At 40.0% G+C, this 18,084-nt stretch overlaps 1 protein-coding gene across 1 annotated transcript in view; it reads right to left on the bottom strand.

The window, feature by feature from the left end:
- The window catches only part of PARD3 (par-3 family cell polarity regulator), a 480,197-nt gene that overhangs the window by 285,908 nt on the left and 176,205 nt on the right, over window positions 1-18,084 (bottom strand). The window contains exon 7 of the mRNA XM_009895122.1: window positions 15,070-15,250. Coding sequence (XP_009893424.1) covers window positions 15,070-15,250 — 181 coding nt within the window. The remainder of the gene's footprint in view (window positions 1-15,069; window positions 15,251-18,084) is intronic.

Genomic DNA, 18,084 nt, shown 5'->3' with positions numbered 1-18,084 from the left:
TCATCATTTTTGCATTTTGTAATCATACTTAGCATTTATGTGGTGGCTTACATCTTTAACCTATTTTCTTTCAACCCCACCCCCCCCATCTGTAAGGTAAACTGTCTTCTGCCTTGAAGGTTCAACAATAAGCAGTCACGCCACAACAGCACAAAGCCTCTAATACAGCCAGAGATATAAGCTGGTTTTTCCTACTAATTAAGTCAGACCACACTTGAAGCTATTGTTGCAAAATACAGTCTCAGGAATTTTTTGTGGTACAGCTACACCAGCAGTTGGCCATGAAGTATGGTAAAAAGGAGAAATACTCTGGGAATAAAAGGGCTCAAGATGTCCATTTTTTAGCTGAGCCAAAACAGATCAGTTTCTGTTAAAAGGCCAAGAAAGCATAAAAAGTTAATGCAGAATTTTTATAAGCCCGGGTGGTTTCCTGGTTAGCAGCTGAGTCACCAGTCAGTCCCGCAGGAGAACGAGACCAGCCCAAGCCATGGTGACAGAACCAGATGCTGTCCATGCTCCTTAGTCCACACTAAGGAGGAGCTGAATTAAAAAAAAAAAAAGGGGGGGGGGGGGGCAAAAAAAAAGAAAAAGAACACCAAAAAAACCCACACTCTCCACCTACAAACAAAAGAGGGTACGGATGAATGAGAAACCAGGTTGCTGGAGGGTTTGCAGGTGAAAAGGGTATTACAGCAGTATAGCTACAGAGAGGCTATGGCAGACGGGATGGAAAGACTACAGAACCATCTGGAATGGACACCATAAACAGGCAGAGAGAGCGCAGCTGGAAAAACTGCACCAAAAAAAGAAAATGTTAAGAAAACATACAGAAGAATGTTAGATGAGAAAAGCACGAGTCCAAGTATGCGAAGAATCATTCTCTACATACACTGCAGCACTACGGTGAGACTCCAAACAAGCCTCATAACTCAAATCCTGAAGACACCCTGTGATCATCCTGTCAAACACCTATATAAGCCCAGGTACACCGTGCAATAATGTCTGCGTTTAGTCTTTTAACTTCTGTTGGAAATACAGAAAAATATTGACTTTAATTTCAAGACTTCACGAGACAGAGAATCCATCAAAGCCCCAGGACTGTCATTTTTAAAGCTCTGCAATTCAGTGAATGTCTTCTACGTCTGAGACATCCACAGTTTGTGTTTCAGGAAAGGTAATTCAAAATGTCATCATGCACTTATACAAATCTAAGATTACACACAATACCATTTTTCATTTTGTGATTAACACTTGAGAAATAACAAAAGTGTAATCATGTGGGATTACCTTTCCTTTTCATGTCTTTAACTTTTTTTTGCAGTTTCTGGCATGGACCAGGTCTTAGATTCTACAGATAGCTTTGCAAAGAGAAAGCAAGGGAGAGGAAGGGCAGCAGAAACCTACCCACTTCTCTCTCATAATCATAAATCATTTACATAGCTCCTGGGATAATTGTTTATATGGCAAAGTAACATCAAGGAAACAGTTATGTATTTTTATTTGTCCCCAGGGAGATAAGCACTCCCTGCCAGTAGCCCACCAGCCTCTCTTCTCTTTTCTTTGTTGGGTTGTTTGGGTTTTTTTTCTTTCTTTTCTGGTCCATGCTCCTTTGTTTTTTAATTCTCCATGCCTTCTCTTTTCCTTTCTCCCTCTGTTTCTGATCATGGACTGATACAAAGTGGTTATCTCCTTTCTAAAATTTCCATGAGGCATCATGTTAACCCAGCTGCACTGGGTTCTCAATCTAGAGATCAGCAAATGGAAACAGAAGTAAGCAGCGTCAAGTCACCAGCTAACCTTCTCTCGGGTTAAAGCCTTGTCCCCGTCACACATGCTGAGCATCTCACGTTCTGCCGCTTGATAACTACAGACAGAAAGCACAGAGCACAGGAAGAGCCTTAGCAGCCCTACCTTTGCCATTTCCTCACTTTTCATTGTTAAAAATGACCCTTCAGGTGTCTTAAATGACAGAAAAAATAGCGGAGAAAAAAAATCTAGTAAGGAAACACAGAACAAAGAATTTACATTGCACTGCAAGTGAAAAAAGTAAGAAAATAGTTAGGGCTAAAACGAAACAAATACATTTAATTTGGCTGGTCAAGGTGAAAATTAAACTCTGAATTAAGCACATGTGTGAAAATTGCCATCCGTCTTGCTAAAGCCGTGACTTTAAAATAACAAACTTTTTGCAAGGTAAGATCATACAAACACCATATTTTCTTTACATGTTACATATGCCACTCTTTTAAGTGTTTGGTTTTTATTAAAGAGGAGAAGTAAAGAAAAAACACAAGTACAGCTTTCCTTACAAAAGCCATCACTTTTGATACAGCATAAGATGCGTAATTGGATTTAATTAGTTACTAAACTTACTAAATTCTACAAAACATGTGGTCAATGAAATGCCTTCCTCCCACAGAGGTCTGAAACTCTGTTCCTTTCTGAGGAAATTCTAACTACGAACCAATCTTATCTGCTTTCATACAGAAAACACTGAAAATCTCTCGTCCTAGAACACAAGACATCTGCCAGAACTGGGAGGCATAAAGTAGAGAAAAACACAACACTAATTCACAAGGACTCAGTGCCTGTTAAACACGATTGGATTTGCAGAAAAACCTTGAAAGCACATGTACTCAGAAAATATTTAAAACATCTGGTGAAACATGGATGAGGGGAGGGGGGAATACAAGCCCATAACATGAGAACAAATTAAAATACTTCATTAAAAATATTTTTCACCCTTAGTAAAACATTCTGACTTTGAAAAAGAAAAATGGAAATGAATGGTGCAAAATCCTAGCCCTGGGAGAATTCAGAAACTGAAGCCGGTACATGGCACATACAGCACAGCAGAAATTGCTCAGTATGAGTGAAGCTGATGTATTGCCTTGAGGGTTTGAGGAGTAATTTAATATTCAATTCAGCCCATAATAGGAATCCCATGCAAAGAATTCACATCCACAATATCGTTCTGGTAAAATGCAGAATGAAGTAAGACTCCTAGAAGCTTGCTTGTACACCAGCAGTCACACCAGGTAAACAGCACATAAATATCAGTATTACAATACTACCCTGAACCCACAGGAAATTCTTAATATAAAACTGCAAACAAGTTTAACGCGTGCACACACCATGCTCCTCCACGAGCTCATCCCACTGGGCATGTACCCGGGCTGCGTACAACGAGAAGCCGGTGGGGTCCAGCCCCGGCAAAGCGCCCGCTGCCCTGAGCCCGCAGCCTGGGGCTCGCTCCCCAGCACGGCCGCCCCCGGCAAACCCGCTGCCTGCACCCTTAGGAGTGCTACTGCTCGCTCCCGGAGCCACTGCAGACACGGCTCAAGCTTGCACATCTTCCACGGGCTTTCTGGTTTTGCTGCCAACACAGCGTACTACTGCATAGATGGACTGCCAACAGACACACACAAGTCAGGATGAACTCTTCAGCTAACACAAGAAATATGCAGACCAAGCTGTGATAAACAAGCATCTATACATATGCCTGGGAGTGTTCAAGGCCAGGCTGGATGGGGCTTTGAGCAACCTGGGCTAGTGGGAGGTGTGCCTGCCCATGGCAGTGGGTTGGAACTAGAGGATCTTCAAGGTCCCTTCCAACCCAAACCATTCTATGATTCTATGATAAAGGTAGGTTAGATCAGGACTATTATTACTCCCGGTATCTGTAATGGGTTCTGCCCTAGAGGTTTCTTGGCACTGTCACTGCCTTACCCTTGGTGCCAGACCTGCTGTCTGCTACTTTTTATGCCCGTATGATCAGGGTGCACAGACCACTCCAGCCCCTCCACAGCTCTGTCAGGTGGGCACACAGGAATAGGACTGGAAGCTGCTAAATTAATTAATTGTGCCAGAACAGGTTGCCCAGGGAGGTTGCGGAGACCCCATCCCTGGAGGTGTTCAAGGCCAGGCTGGATGGGGCTTTGAGCAACCTGGTCTGGTGGGAGGTGTCCCTGCCCATGGCAGTGGGTTGGAACTAGATGATCTTCAAGGTCCCTTCCAACCTAAACCATTCTATGATTCTATATTTGCTATATATTCCTATAGTTGCATTCTATGATTGTATATTTGGGGGCTAGGTTTATAACCAGTTCAGTTTTCTCCTCTTTACATCCTTTACTGCTCACACATGGCTTCTTGCTCTCCTCCTCTGGCTCCTGGAGACAGCGCTGCTTAGAACGGAACCAGCGCTGCAGCAGAGCAGAGACCCTCTCCCCAAGCCTTCAGCTACACGTCCCGCACCCCTGGTCACTGCCCAAGTGCAGACTAGAAATACTACCTCAGTGCCAGCAATACCTGCAAACAGATCTCCCCCTACCCTTATGGGTGGACAAAGTGAAAATACTCATTTCACTGTAATGTTGCCTTTCAAGCAACATAGCAAAGAGCTATGGGAAAGCAGGATTACAAGAACACTTTGTCCACTTATATTACTTTAAAGGTGAACTTAAAACAGAGGTAGAGGTAAATCATCTGCCTGTACAATACTCACAGAAATATTGCCTACTATGTCAAACTAGAGCAATAACTTTATTCACTCACTTAATGGATATTTCTCATGGATAAATGTCATGCAGTTCATTTGAAAAAGCAGTTCCATAATTTTTTCACCGTGGCACTCTTAGTAAGCCCTTCATTTTTATTTATTTTTCCGTAAGTCAAGAGCCCAACTAAAATTTTAAATAAAACATGAAGAGATTTCACTATGCAAGACCCTTCAGATGGAAATCATCGCAAAAGTCAGGCAGTGCTTGACCTAAAATCCCTCTGTCATCTAATGAAGGTCTTAAACATCAGAGCTTAAAATGGGTTGGAATAGAAGAAACTAACATCATTTTTATATCTGGTGGATAAAGCTTTCATATGCAGAAAACATTTCTGAGGTTTTAGTTCCAAAAACCCCAAAAGCAGAGAGATCAAAAGAGGACTTAGTAAAAAACATGGAAATATTAATTTGTATCTCCTACAGGGCTGGTTAACAAAGCAGGTGTGTCTCTTCACTGTCTAACTTCTCAGAAACTGATGAACGTAAATTTTATTCTTTTATAATCCTCCAGAAATTAACTGCTAGCATTGCTTCAAATGTTATTTCATTTGAAACAGCCTTGGTAGTTGTTGCTCACCATTATTCTCTTTACACACCCGCAAAAGCATTTACTTTAATAGCCTATATTCAAGGGATGGCTCCTATCCCCAGCCCCTCTTTCAGAGGCTGGGCTTGTATATAGAAAGCTTTCCTCTTCCAAGCCCACAAGGAGCCGGGACATCCTGAAGAGTAGTGGTAAGGACAGGATGGCCATCAGTCCCAGACACTGCATGGTGTGCGAAGGAATTGGATCCAGAGTCACGCGACTGCAAAGAGCAGTGAAGACACCTCACGTCCTTCAGTGCTCATTAACTCCACATCATGCCCGTTCCCCCAGCTTTAGGTTGGCTTTTCAGTGCCGTGTGGCATGACCTGTTATGCTTCAAGGTCTGAGAATGCGTGGCAAGAAAAAGTACAGCTGCCTCTTTGCAGAGGTTTACCCATTTGGGAGTAGTACCACATGAAGTGACCAGATACCAGTGTCAGATCCAAGGCAGATGACACTGTTGGTTTAACCATAAAATTTCACAGAAGTTTCTCAAACCCCATTTTACTCTGAAAAAAGCTAATGTGGGACTATCTGCATTCATGACATACTGTCTACAACCCAAACTACTTCCCAAGCATAATTATGGCTATATAGGAACTTCCTAGGGCCAAGTAAAATTGCTCTGTGGTCAAATTGAGAGGCCGTTGGCTTTATAAAATGCCACTTAGCCTCTCTCTTCCAAGTACACAAAAGAGCATTTTTAAGGCAATGAAGACAACATCCTACTTCACTAAAAAAAAAAAAAATCTTTCAAATAAAAATTTAGTTATACAATGTGACGTAATTCACATGCAGAATGGGATCCACTGGCATCTGTTCTGGAACTGGTCGCTCTGTTTCTCTCTCATCAATGGAGATTAGCCAGTGCAGCTAGTCTAGGCCATACTCCACCTCATTCTGAAACAAGGTGTAAAACAGGTCAGATGAACTCACCCCAAAGGTATCCATTCTTCTCCAGGAATGAGAAAACCGTATTGCCTTGAGTATTTAGCTCAGACACAGAACCTGAAGTCTGTTGACATTAACCTCATCCGTTGTGTCTGCTTTGAATCAGCTGCTGCCCAGAAATTGCCAAAAGAGTCCCAATTTTACTTCCAGATGCAAACAGTGCTGTACAGAGAGCTGAATCCAACCCAACCCCACAGGATAACGTTTTAATGGTTGATCAAAGTTTGTTTTGAGAAGCCTCGTCCCTGACTCACACACACAATTTCCAGAAGCTAACACGATAGTTTGGTATTGCTGTCTTTGCATGCAAGTAGTAGTACAAATATTTTGTCTTAACCTAAGCACCACTTTTTGCTTTTGTTTGTAAACCCACATGGCCCCCAACTCACTTCCCACATATACAATCACTTCCAGTTTCTATAAATCCAGAAATATTGACAGAATTAATTACCTAAATCCATAACAGAGGCAAGAAACACAGCCCTGGAACACAGCCTGAGCTCCCATGCACCTCCAATCCCAAACTGCCGAGCTCTGCCATCGGCCTGGGTGGTGAACGCCAACCCAGTGAGGTGCCCGCAGTGTCACAGAGGGGGAGCCGAGGGGGCCCTGCCGGCGGAGCAGTCGGGGACGCTGAGCTGAGCCGAGGCGAGCAAGCAGGGGAGCAGGCGGTGTGCTCGTGTCTTGTCTCACCTCACACCGGGACCATGGGCTCAAGCCAGGCTTGTCACCTCCACAGCATCCCACTGTGGTGCAAAATCTCTGGAGAAAAGTACTTCTAAATATATATGCTTGATTCTCACCCTAAATGCTTAATCTGCCCCTAACGTGAACCCACAGCATTTCTGAAGATGGAGCTCTTCTTACACAATTAATTTAAGATTTACAACAAGAGATGGGCGGGAGAAAGAACAAATTTTATCTTTTAAAAAGTAGGAAATAAGGCAATAAATTAATGGAAAGTTACTTCTCATCCACTCCTTTATTTCTGTATCATCTTTCAGCCCTTTTTTGTGCATGAGAGAGTAAATAAAGAACAAACTAAAAACCAAGCCTATTCAACTAGCAGCCATCTGTCCCTGTTTCATCCCCCTCAAAAGAACATGTCAAAAGACACAGAATTTAAAGCAACATTTTCCCAGTAATCACCAAAAGAGATGGTCTATCTCCAAAACACATCCCCGTCTGAAAAAAAAAAAAAAGAGTATGAGAGTTCACATGTTGCAAATGCAATAAAGAAGGGAGCAAGAATCCCCTGTTAATTAAGAACAAAAGCAACCAACAATGCTCTCACTGAACTACAAGTTTAGCCTAATATATATACTTTAAGTATAATACCTTACAGCCTTGGGCTTGTGATAATAAATACCCGGGGGCATGCACTAGCTGCTGCACTGAACACAGCGCAACCCTGCAGACAGCACGGCACAGAGGCCCCAGCATCACAACACTCTTCATTAGCCCTACAACACCCTTTCCATAAGATCATCCCGCTTAGGACTGAGTGAATAATTAAGCACATTTGACAGACTCTGCATCCTCTCCTGTTGGCAAATTGTCTGCCAGTAACTTATGTTGTTAGCCAAGTCCCCCAGAGACCAATGCTTTGCCTCAATGCAAAGCAAAATGCAACCGGGATACCAGTTACTCCCGCGGACTGGTGGTTCCGGATATTAAGGATGCCTTGAAGCATACTGTTTTATCACATTTCAGAAATACCACCTAGAAATACTGCACGAGGTTTTTAGAAACTGTTGGATTAAAAAAAGTGTAAAACGTACACATGCCTCCATAAAGTAAAAAAATTCAGAGTGGTTGTCTGTAATGTGAAAAAGCATTCCCTGCTCATTTCAGATTCACGTTCCTCTGCCTTCACTATGTTCCTTCATGTTTGCTTACAATGAAATAACAAGAAACAGAGAAGTAATCAAGAAATTATCTATAGAAAGAGTTATTAAATTTCTTGATACATGTGTGATGACAAACTTTTTCAATAAACAAATGGCTTTATCACAACAGGATTAAACCCATGATACCAAAATACAATGGAATTGTGCAGCTACACTGTAATATTCGATTGCATAAAATGGCATAACAGTTTTGTATGCCTAAAGACACACTTCTCTTAAGGAAAAAGTTGAAAGTATGGGAAAATAAAACCCAGCAACACTACCACCATCACCACCACACACGCATATCGAAACATTCTCAGAATACAGCTGCGATTTCCATAATAGCTTCTTGTTCAAGTGATCATTAAATCTATTTAAGATGTCAAATTTAGACTAATATCCAAACCTGACTTCTTAAACTATTCAAATTCAATACTTCACATCTTCATAACCCTTCCCTATTATCATTTTTGTACTACATTGTGTAGGTATGGTACAAAATACCACCAGGTATCAGATACAATACCATCTTTTTATTACTCCCCATTATCAGTACTCAAAGATAAAAGCTCTCACTGTATGGAATGACATCTTGAGATGTCTCATGATTACTTAGATTTCCTCTAGAGTTCTAAAATTCTTTACTTTATTGGTTTCAGGGATTTTTTTAATCCTACTAGAAGCTACAGTATTTTGCTTGATGGTATACTGAGAAGATTGAAGATATTAAAGGTTAATTTAGAAACTTAAGCAGTTTAAAATCCATTTGTTTTTACAAACGTGTCACGGCCTCATCAAAAACACATGGTTTTTAAACTGCTCAACAATCTCAAATTAACAGCAGAGCACTACGCTTGGAGAAAACACCAACTGGAGATCACTCAAGTCAGAACTGTGCTGTAGAATGAACAAATTTAGCCTCATGGAAGAAAGCTGCACCTGGTACTGATTTTTTGATTCAATAACTCTGGCTTTAAAACAATCACATCCTTGATAGAGCTACAGGGATATACGCGATAAGAATTCCTGAACGGCGAGAGCACCAGAAGGTGAGGAAACAGACTTTGCTAAATCTTCTCCTCAAACTCCAATGCATGAGAAACCTTCCCTATTCAGCTGCCAACAGCTCCATGCAAGCCTCAAGTTCGAGGTTCTTTTCATATTATCCGACACAGTAAAGGAAACATCTGAGAACCTGGCAAGGAAGTAAAAGTGGGAGTGATGGTTAGGAAATCTTTTGGAATTCATTCCTGGAACTGCACTGGAATGATGGGCACCTGAACGCTGGCTGGTCACCGATGAAGGTTCCTGACCAAGGAGACTCACCATGGAAAGCTGACCTGACCCAAAGCTAGGTGGAGCTAGTGGAAAACCATCCATTGACTTTAGCAAGCATTGCCTGTAAAGTCATAATCTTTCATTATATATGTGGATGACTTTCTCTATATTTTGTAAGCAGCTATTTAACCCTAGAGATAACTCCAGCTGATAAAGCTCCAAACATCTGTTTTTTGATGAACTCATCCTTCTCTTCCTCCCTCTTCTAATCTCTTGCTTCCTTAGTTCTTCAACACTTGAAAATGACTTTATTTCCATATATAAAACTGACTCACAGTTGAATAAGGAGTTAAAGCAATACAAACAAGAATGAAAAAGTTTCTAATGGCCATATGTGGGGAAGAGTGCTGAAACCATCATAATTTTTGAAACCACGACAAATATGAACTCACCTCTGCAGTTCTTTGCTGACATACTAAGATGCAGTACTCCAAACCTTTAAACAAAGGCTCTTAGAAATATTAACAAATTAATTCTGAGAATATGCATTTGGGACTCTAGATAAATACTTGTATCAAATCAGTGAAGTGCCATATTTAAAACAGCAATTTTAAAGTACTTGAAATTCGCACACTTATTTATGCACTCACACCTTCAACTGGTTTGCTTAGTATTGGATTTTTTGAACACTCAAATCGTGAGATGCTAAGAAAAGACACACATGTATTTAAAACAGATGGCAGAAGTGGCTCACCCGTGGTTACCAAACAAGCCAATGGCTTAGCCAGGAACAGGACAGATCTGCCACCACCAGCCAGTTGCCTTCCTGCCTTCCAGCACAGCGCATGGCACTGCTCAGCAGCATGCAAAACACACCTCAGAACCATTCCCACAAAGAGTTGCTTGTTAAATGAGGTATAAAAACATTTTTTAGGCCTCCAGGTTACCAAAAATGGCTTTTCCCCAGGAAATGCCAAGTGCCCTTCTCTTAGCCAACATGAAGAACGAGAAAAAAATAATACATTTGAAGACTTGAACCCTATCAGATTTTATCTTTTCTTAATTAAATAAACCAGTCCTTCCAACACTTGGTCATAGTCTCCAAAGCATCTTTCTCTTATTGCTCTCTTTCAGCACTCTCCAACTTGTTTACAATGTCTCCAAGTCTGCCACCACAACTGGTAACGTCAGCTAAAGTCTTCTTGCTCACAACTACTTCAGTGAACCCACAACAGCATTTGCCTTTAATCTTTTGATGGAAGAGCATAAGGCCCAGATGCACTATAGTAATGCACTGTAATGCCCAGAACCTTCTGGCAATACTATGTAGTTAGCTGTTCACTAGCATTGCCTTGCAAATTACTTTTTTTTTTTTTTTCTAGGTTCAGTGACTGTGCACATATCACTGATTTCAAACCAGTTTATAAATGTATGAAGGGAATGCTGAACTGAAACTTTGACATCTAAAGTGCTTGAAACTCCACCTTAGCTTTTTATGCAATGCTCTCTATTCCAGTTCAGATTTATTAAAATACTGAACAGTCCTTAACATAAGAGAGCCCTCAGGGACTACACTTGGTATGTCCTACTAATTTGCCAGTGAACCACTAAAAACTACTCTGAGGGCACAGAGAGATCCACAAATTCAAAGGCAAGCAACGTCATGAACTTTAATATCTCAACAAATTCACAGCGAGAGTCTGCACACACGCTCTTACCTGTGAGGAATAAACCTGTGCTTTTTGCAGGGTAAGAACACACATGCTCATGGGGAACCTTAGAGCAACAGCCATGCTGATGGGGAAACGATGACAGAAGCTGCAGCAAGTTCTTTGCTCCTCTGCATCTTCACAGCCAGCTGTGACCTTGCTTTATAATATTCTCATCTAGACCCTTCTTTTTTTTTTTCTGCTTTTGTGACCAGAATATGAAATCGATGCAGAGAGTCCTACTAAAATATATAATACAGATCACTTGAGCAAATACCTCACTGAAGTGCTCCATTTCCAGCTAGCTCACGTTCACCCCCCAGCCTTTAGGAGAACCTTACAGTTACCCCATATCTCATTTTTAAGGAACTGACGCACCTACCAAAGACATCCTGAAAACCAAAGCAGCAGTCTTGTAAAAGGCACGACCAGCTGGTCAGCGTCACACTACACAAACTAGTGCAATACTAAACCATGCTGGGAAGCTGTACGTGCACAATATGCTTGCACAACTGTCTGTTAAATATTTCACTATGAACATCATTTGCTTTTACAAACAATAGCTTCAAGAAGCAAACAATTAAATTTTATTCATTATATTTGGAGTCACAGAATTACATGGTAACTCCAGAAGCTGGACGAGATCTCTGGAGGTCATTTGGTCCAACCCCTCCACACAAAACAGGACCAGCTCGATCAGGTTGCCCAGGGTCACCTGCAGTCTCTGAGCAGTGTGTTTCGCTCTTGAGGCAAAAATTGTTTTCCTAATATCTGAATTTTCCTTGTTGCAACTTGTGTTTGTTGCCTCCAGCAATAATGTGTCCATGTGAGAAGAGCCTGGCTTCATCTTCTCGATACCCTCCTGTTAAACAGCTAAAGAAAGCAAGAAAGATCTCCCAGTCCCCTTATTCTTCTCTACTCTGGGCCAGGAAAAAATGGAAAAAAAAAAAGAAAGAAAAAAAAACAGTTCTCTAAACCTCTCAATATATTTTCCAAATAATGTTATACATTAAAAATGCTCTTTAACTGTAACTGCTGAAACGTTCAGAGAGATTTGTAACATCTAATCACAGCACGACCAAGAACCAAGACCTCCCTTGGTTATTTAACAGAGCTAAATAACTTAAAAGGAAAACTAGACAAAGAGATGACCCTTTTCACAATATCTCATGTAGCTGGAAAGGGGGTTTATTTACAATATTTAAATGCAGTACTGTGAAACAAACAACTTGGTTCACAGGCAGCGCACCCGCTGCTGAACTGTCACTGCCTGACATCCTGTCTTATCTGCCAAATTGCTCATTAGGTTTGGCAATTTTCACCTGCGCCTCCAGTTTATATTTCAGCAGGGAATAAACATCAGTCTGCTTTAACAATCTTCTGCAGCGAGCTTCCAACCTCTTCTCAGAAAGCACGCAGGCACACACAAAAAACGCCTTGTGTACTGTATGCTTAGAAAAAAAATGCAGCTCAACTGATGAAATACAACAAGAGGAAGTTTAACTTGGGTAACAGAAAAGCAGTAAAAGGGAAAGAGCTAGGTAAGAAACATAAATAAATCAACCGCTTGTATCGATGAACTGTGTTTTCACATTGCACAACGACATAGGGGGTATGGGCCAGCCTCATTTTTGTTTCCACATTTAGACGGGAAGATTCAATTTGACACAACCCCCCCATGTGCAAAGCACAGGCTGTGTTTGTGCATGGGAAAAGAGGGAATCCAGATGAATATTACTTTTCCAGCTGGACCTGATCTAGCTAACCTTTCCCGTGCTGGGAGAGGAGCGATGGCGTGATCTATAAACAAACAAAAGGGGTAGCATGGCAACCAGAACAAAGAGAGGAAAATCTCAGCAGGCCCTTAAGCCCCAGCCTAATGCGCTGAGATGCTGCCTCCGAACGGAGACGGCTCCGTACCCCTCGGGTGCAGGTGAGCGGGAGTAGAATGGCACAAAGCTACGCTTCTGCGAGAGAACTGCTGAGAAACAGAGCCCAGCTTGCGAGCAAAAAGCACCAGAGATGTAAAACAAAATGTCTAAAATGCTATAAACCAATTTCAGACGGAATACTGTTTTTCATTTGTTAGAAGTAAAATATTCACCGCCAACCCTGCAATTAGCTAGAAAATTACAATAATTACAGCAATTTTGTATCCCATCTCCAATCCAATTAATAGATATATGACCTTGTCAACACGTAATAATCAGGATCTGCATCTACCACAAAACTGGATGGGTTTTATTTGCTGAATAGAACTTACACAGTAAGAAGATAATTATTTGAAATACTGAGAATACCATTTGTATGCTATGCTTCACTTCACAAGTTATCAAGGAAATACAATAGGGATATTATTTCCATTTTCAATGTATATTTAAATGGAATTCTTGAAATAGGTATGTTTAATATGGGACAGTATTACTGGACTGGGATTCTAAGCCTGCGGTTTGGAACATTTAAAAACAACATATATCTAATTGTCAGCATTAAAAAAAAAAAGGAATTAGCTAGACAAGAGAACATCTCTGATTTGTGATAACACATTTATGACAAATCGTTTCACCCATTTTATTTTTGCACACTTTTATAAAAAGCATCAAAAGAGCTATAATTCGTAACAACAGTTTTAAAACTTGTGCCTTTCTACAGACCTTCACATTGCAGGGTCTCAAAGCACTTTTTGGCCATTTTACTAACCAGTGAACTAGCTAAGTATTCCATGTATTTTCCAGAATGACACCGAAGATAAGTGAGCTGTCCAATATATCACTGAATTTTATCTGCGCTATATCATTTTGATGCACTAACATCGATGCACTGTATAATACACCAGATAATCACACTAAGGAGAAAATGTATTTGTCTGCTCTAACCCCCCCCGAAGTTGAGAACCCAGGAGGACAGATTTTTGGCTTACACAAGGAAATGAGATATGCATTAAGCAGTGGCATACTCTAGTGACAGCAAAGCAGAAGGGTCCCGAAATTCCAGGATGCTTCTTTATTCTGCTATTAATCCTTTCTCTAATTTAATTCTGTGTTGTAATGAAGCATAGTTATAGCCTGAAAAGATACACATTCAGGTCAATGTAAGCCAATTTTTAAATTTTGTTCCTTTAATTTTACAAAAAAAAACTCTGTTACAAAACCCCTCAAACTTAATAGAGTTGTAACTTTCCCATTTGTATTTTACCTGATTACTTAAACAGAGATTTTATCCATTAAAAACACACCTACAGAAAAGTAATCTCTTGGTAATTATGAATAGTTGTTTAATACACCATTATCTGTGGAATATTAAAGGACTGATTGATAATGACTTCTGACAAGAATTTTCTGGAATGGAGTCACTACTTCAAAACTTCAGTGACCGAAATGATAGACACTACAGTAAGAGGGGCACAATGCTTCATCCAACATTGTCTTGTTTGCATGGTACTTCTAACAATGAAAATTACACAGTAAATTTTGTTTAGCGATTTTTCTTCTTAATAAGCTGAAATATTGAAAGATCCTGCCTGAGCAAGAACTGTGAATTCCTACCTTCATGGCTTTGCAACGCATCTTCCCCATGTTGAAATAAACAAAACAAAGTCATGTTCCTGGCTATGGTTTAGGGGTTTTAAAGTGTATTTTTGCAACACAGTAAATGCACATATCAGCAGGTGTTTTTACGGAAAGGTGACAAGCATAACCTAGCAACATTGACAGGTTCAGTAGAAAGTGCTCCTATCTTTAGTTTCTTTTCACCATTTTCTTCATTAAATGGAATAAAACGGGAAAACTGAAAACTGCACTGCGCAGCAACTGCATTTGGAAACTTTGCTGTGATTTTCAGTGTGACGACAATTTTAAACTGGCAGCACAGAAGGAGTTTATTGCTCCTAAAAGCAGTCTATAAATAATTTATTAAAACAGAAAGGTTTGTTTACTTGCATGCAACAAGCATTTACGCAGTTTCTCAATTTTGATCAGCTTTCGATAAGGACAGATTATGAATCATATTCCCAGCAGCACAAATGGGTAACAGCATTTGGCATCCTTGTAAATTAAGATGAAACACGCTGAGATACCGAGAACGTTTACTTACTTGCACGGAGGACTGAAGGGGTGACTTCAATTTCACTTGTGGCTTGGTAAGGCTGAAAGGCCGACGCCGCGTTGGAGCCAAGCTCACTGCCAAAAATCTCCGGGCTTTGCGTGCCTGTCGAGCTGGCACTGGTGCCATCACCTCCATGGTGTGGATCTTGCTCATCAAACACAGCTACGAGCTGCGAATGACAATTTAATCTACTGTTAAAAAAACTTTCAGCAACATCAAAGTGCCATTGCAGATCAACGTTTCATCATTTCTTCACACCAAAGAGCAAGAAATTTCTATCAGCAGAGACTCAGATCAATGCCTAGATCACAACATCATCAGCCCAAGGAAATGCAGCCATTAATTGGATGGTACAAAGGGTCAACAGCTCTGATGGGACACAAAACCCATCACTGCGAGCCGCAGAGTGAACGGCACCAAGTCAGCAAAGGAAGGGTCACACCTTCCCCGGCAAACCACTTCATCTTACCCAGAATTGCAGAAAACGGTCTGAGTGCTGGTGAACTGGAATTTATCACCTGTGTTTTGACACCTTTATATGCATCATTACTACAAACCCAAATCATAAGCAAAACCACATTTTTACAGAATGAAAACATATAACAAGAAATTATGTTAATACACATTGAAAGCTACAGGAAAAATATGAAGCCAACCTAAAGTGTTATAATCACTACAAGTTATACTCTATTAATCTATTATCTATTAATCTATTCTTTATTAAAATGATAGAAGTTGTGGGCTTCCCTTGCAAAATGTTTTTCATCAAATTTTCTGAGATACTTCTCTGTTTATTTGCAATCAACTTCTCCAAGACAAGCCTAACAACTCAAGCCCAATTTGAAACTTAGCCAAGTCAGTAATTTAATAAAGATTTACTAAATCTGTATTCACCATTGCAAGGGAAATAGGAAAAACGTCACGGTGTTTTTCGGTAAATCCAAGATATTTTTTCCACTGTAAATGAATGCTTTTATTTGAAAAAAATAATTTATTCCAATTTGTCTTCAGTGACCTACTGAAAAAGAAAAGTCCAGCTCTTATACACATTTAATTTTAGAACTTAATTGTCAAGATGGGCAAAAAAGTTTTATGGATAACAGCATTCTGCAGCCTATAAATTAATCTATAATGTAATATTTGAAAGACATTTCCAAGAAAGCATTACATTCTTCTGTCCAAATTGGTAGGGTAAATGGACCAAATCAACTTAAACCTACGCTGATCTCTGCAAATTGTTTTTTTTGTCAGAACAACACGTAAAGCTTCATACAACTTAAAGGAATCAGAGAGGTCATTTTCTCTTTTCTTTTTTTCTTTTTTTTTTTTTAAGTGAATTTGACATCATCTCATCCTATGGATTTTAATGTTAGTCCCTTTACTCAAATCTAGCTTACACAAACATCAGGAAAAAAAACCCTGAAAACCACAACTGTAAGCCCAACTGGAAACCATTTGGGAATTCAGCTTTTGAAAGCACTTTTAAGGAACGAACTTTTTAATTAGTAGTTTTGAAATTGCAGACAGTAGCAAACTTCTGCCAATAATTCCATACCTAATGTAAATTTAGGCTCTGGCATGCACAAAACAGAAAGAATGAATTGGTAATAAGTAAAACATCCATGCTCTCTCCAGTGCTATTCGAAAGGTAGGGAACAGAAGGAAAACTGGGCTGCAGCTGCAGACAGCTAGAACACATTTTTAACACAGAATTCATTATTTTATGCTTGAGAAATCTACACACAAGAGAGCAACAAAAGAGATGTGACAACACCTAAAATGTCGGTAGCTCAAGAATATTGGAAATTTAATTTTCTAACACATTGTGAAATACCAATGGTTACATAAATTGAAGCATAGTTCTCAAAAGAAGCACACTTTACCATAACACTTCTACTATCTGTTTTATAACAAGCTAATTACCAATCCCCAGCAACTGAAAATAAATTAATCCACAAGTGAAGATTTGTAAGGTATTAGAACAAAACACAAATGATGCATTTAAGAATTCTAGGCATGAAACATCAAATCTTTTTCTCCTTTGCATGGCATTATCAAGATAAATCCCCAAATTACATTCTGGTCCTTTGAGGCTGATTGAAAAGTATTACTCAATGCATGCTGCTGCAAGTATTTTATATATATTATATCTATGTAAAAAGGTACGTGCATATAAATCTCTATATATGTATGCTGTACTGTAAGTTGCCTCCAGCTTTTTGCCTATTTGAGACAGCCTACAACCTATGACTTCAGAACATCGAAAAACGAATGTTTCTCATTTCAAGCTTAGCTTTTGATCTTATGTATTTTCGCAGGTGTTTGCCGTTTTGACAGCATCAAACCTTCAAAAGGCTTCAGTTCCATTAAAAATCATACCGAGTTGTAACATTTTTGCATACAACATGCAAAGAAATACAAGCCATGTTAGTCTTCTCCAAATCTAATTAGCGTTACATTTTATTCTACAGTAGCAGGTTATAATTCAACCCAGGTTTGCGTCAGCTCTGCTAGGCAGGTTAGGAAGTGCATTGTAAAACAGCGTTACAAAGGTACGCTCCTTCCTCATAATGAGCTAGAAAGTCTTCGGGACTGGAAGACTTAAGTGAATAGACAGTGTTGGATCTTGATATCCAGAGCTTGATATGCCACTCTGCAGATGACGGCAAGCTCAAAGGAAACGAGGACAGCCAGAACATCTTCCACTGTATTCCGGTATCAAGCATTCATTTCTGATTTCTCCAACACATTCTATTTTAATCAAGGGAAATTCTTCAAGGAAAAGTATTACACCGCTTTGTACCTCTGGAGGCCCTGAAATCAACACCTCGACTACCGCTTTTGTGGGAACAAGAAACAAAAGAAGAAACATAGGAAGAGACACCTTACAGCTAACTTAGAGGGAAACCACACGAGTAGGTCGCTGGACCTAGGAAGAATCGTTTGCAGCGGGAATCCACAGCAATAAACACTGCTTTATGCCAGGGAAACAAACGGTCTGTC

Source organism: Charadrius vociferus, unplaced genomic scaffold, assembly GCF_000708025.1.
Source record: "Charadrius vociferus isolate BGI_N301 unplaced genomic scaffold, ASM70802v2 scaffold61, whole genome shotgun sequence".
In the NCBI taxonomy this organism is placed as follows: domain Eukaryota; kingdom Metazoa; phylum Chordata; class Aves; order Charadriiformes; family Charadriidae; genus Charadrius; species Charadrius vociferus.
The sequence above is the reverse complement of the archived record's forward strand: the minus strand, read 5'-3'. Positions and strand labels throughout refer to the sequence as shown.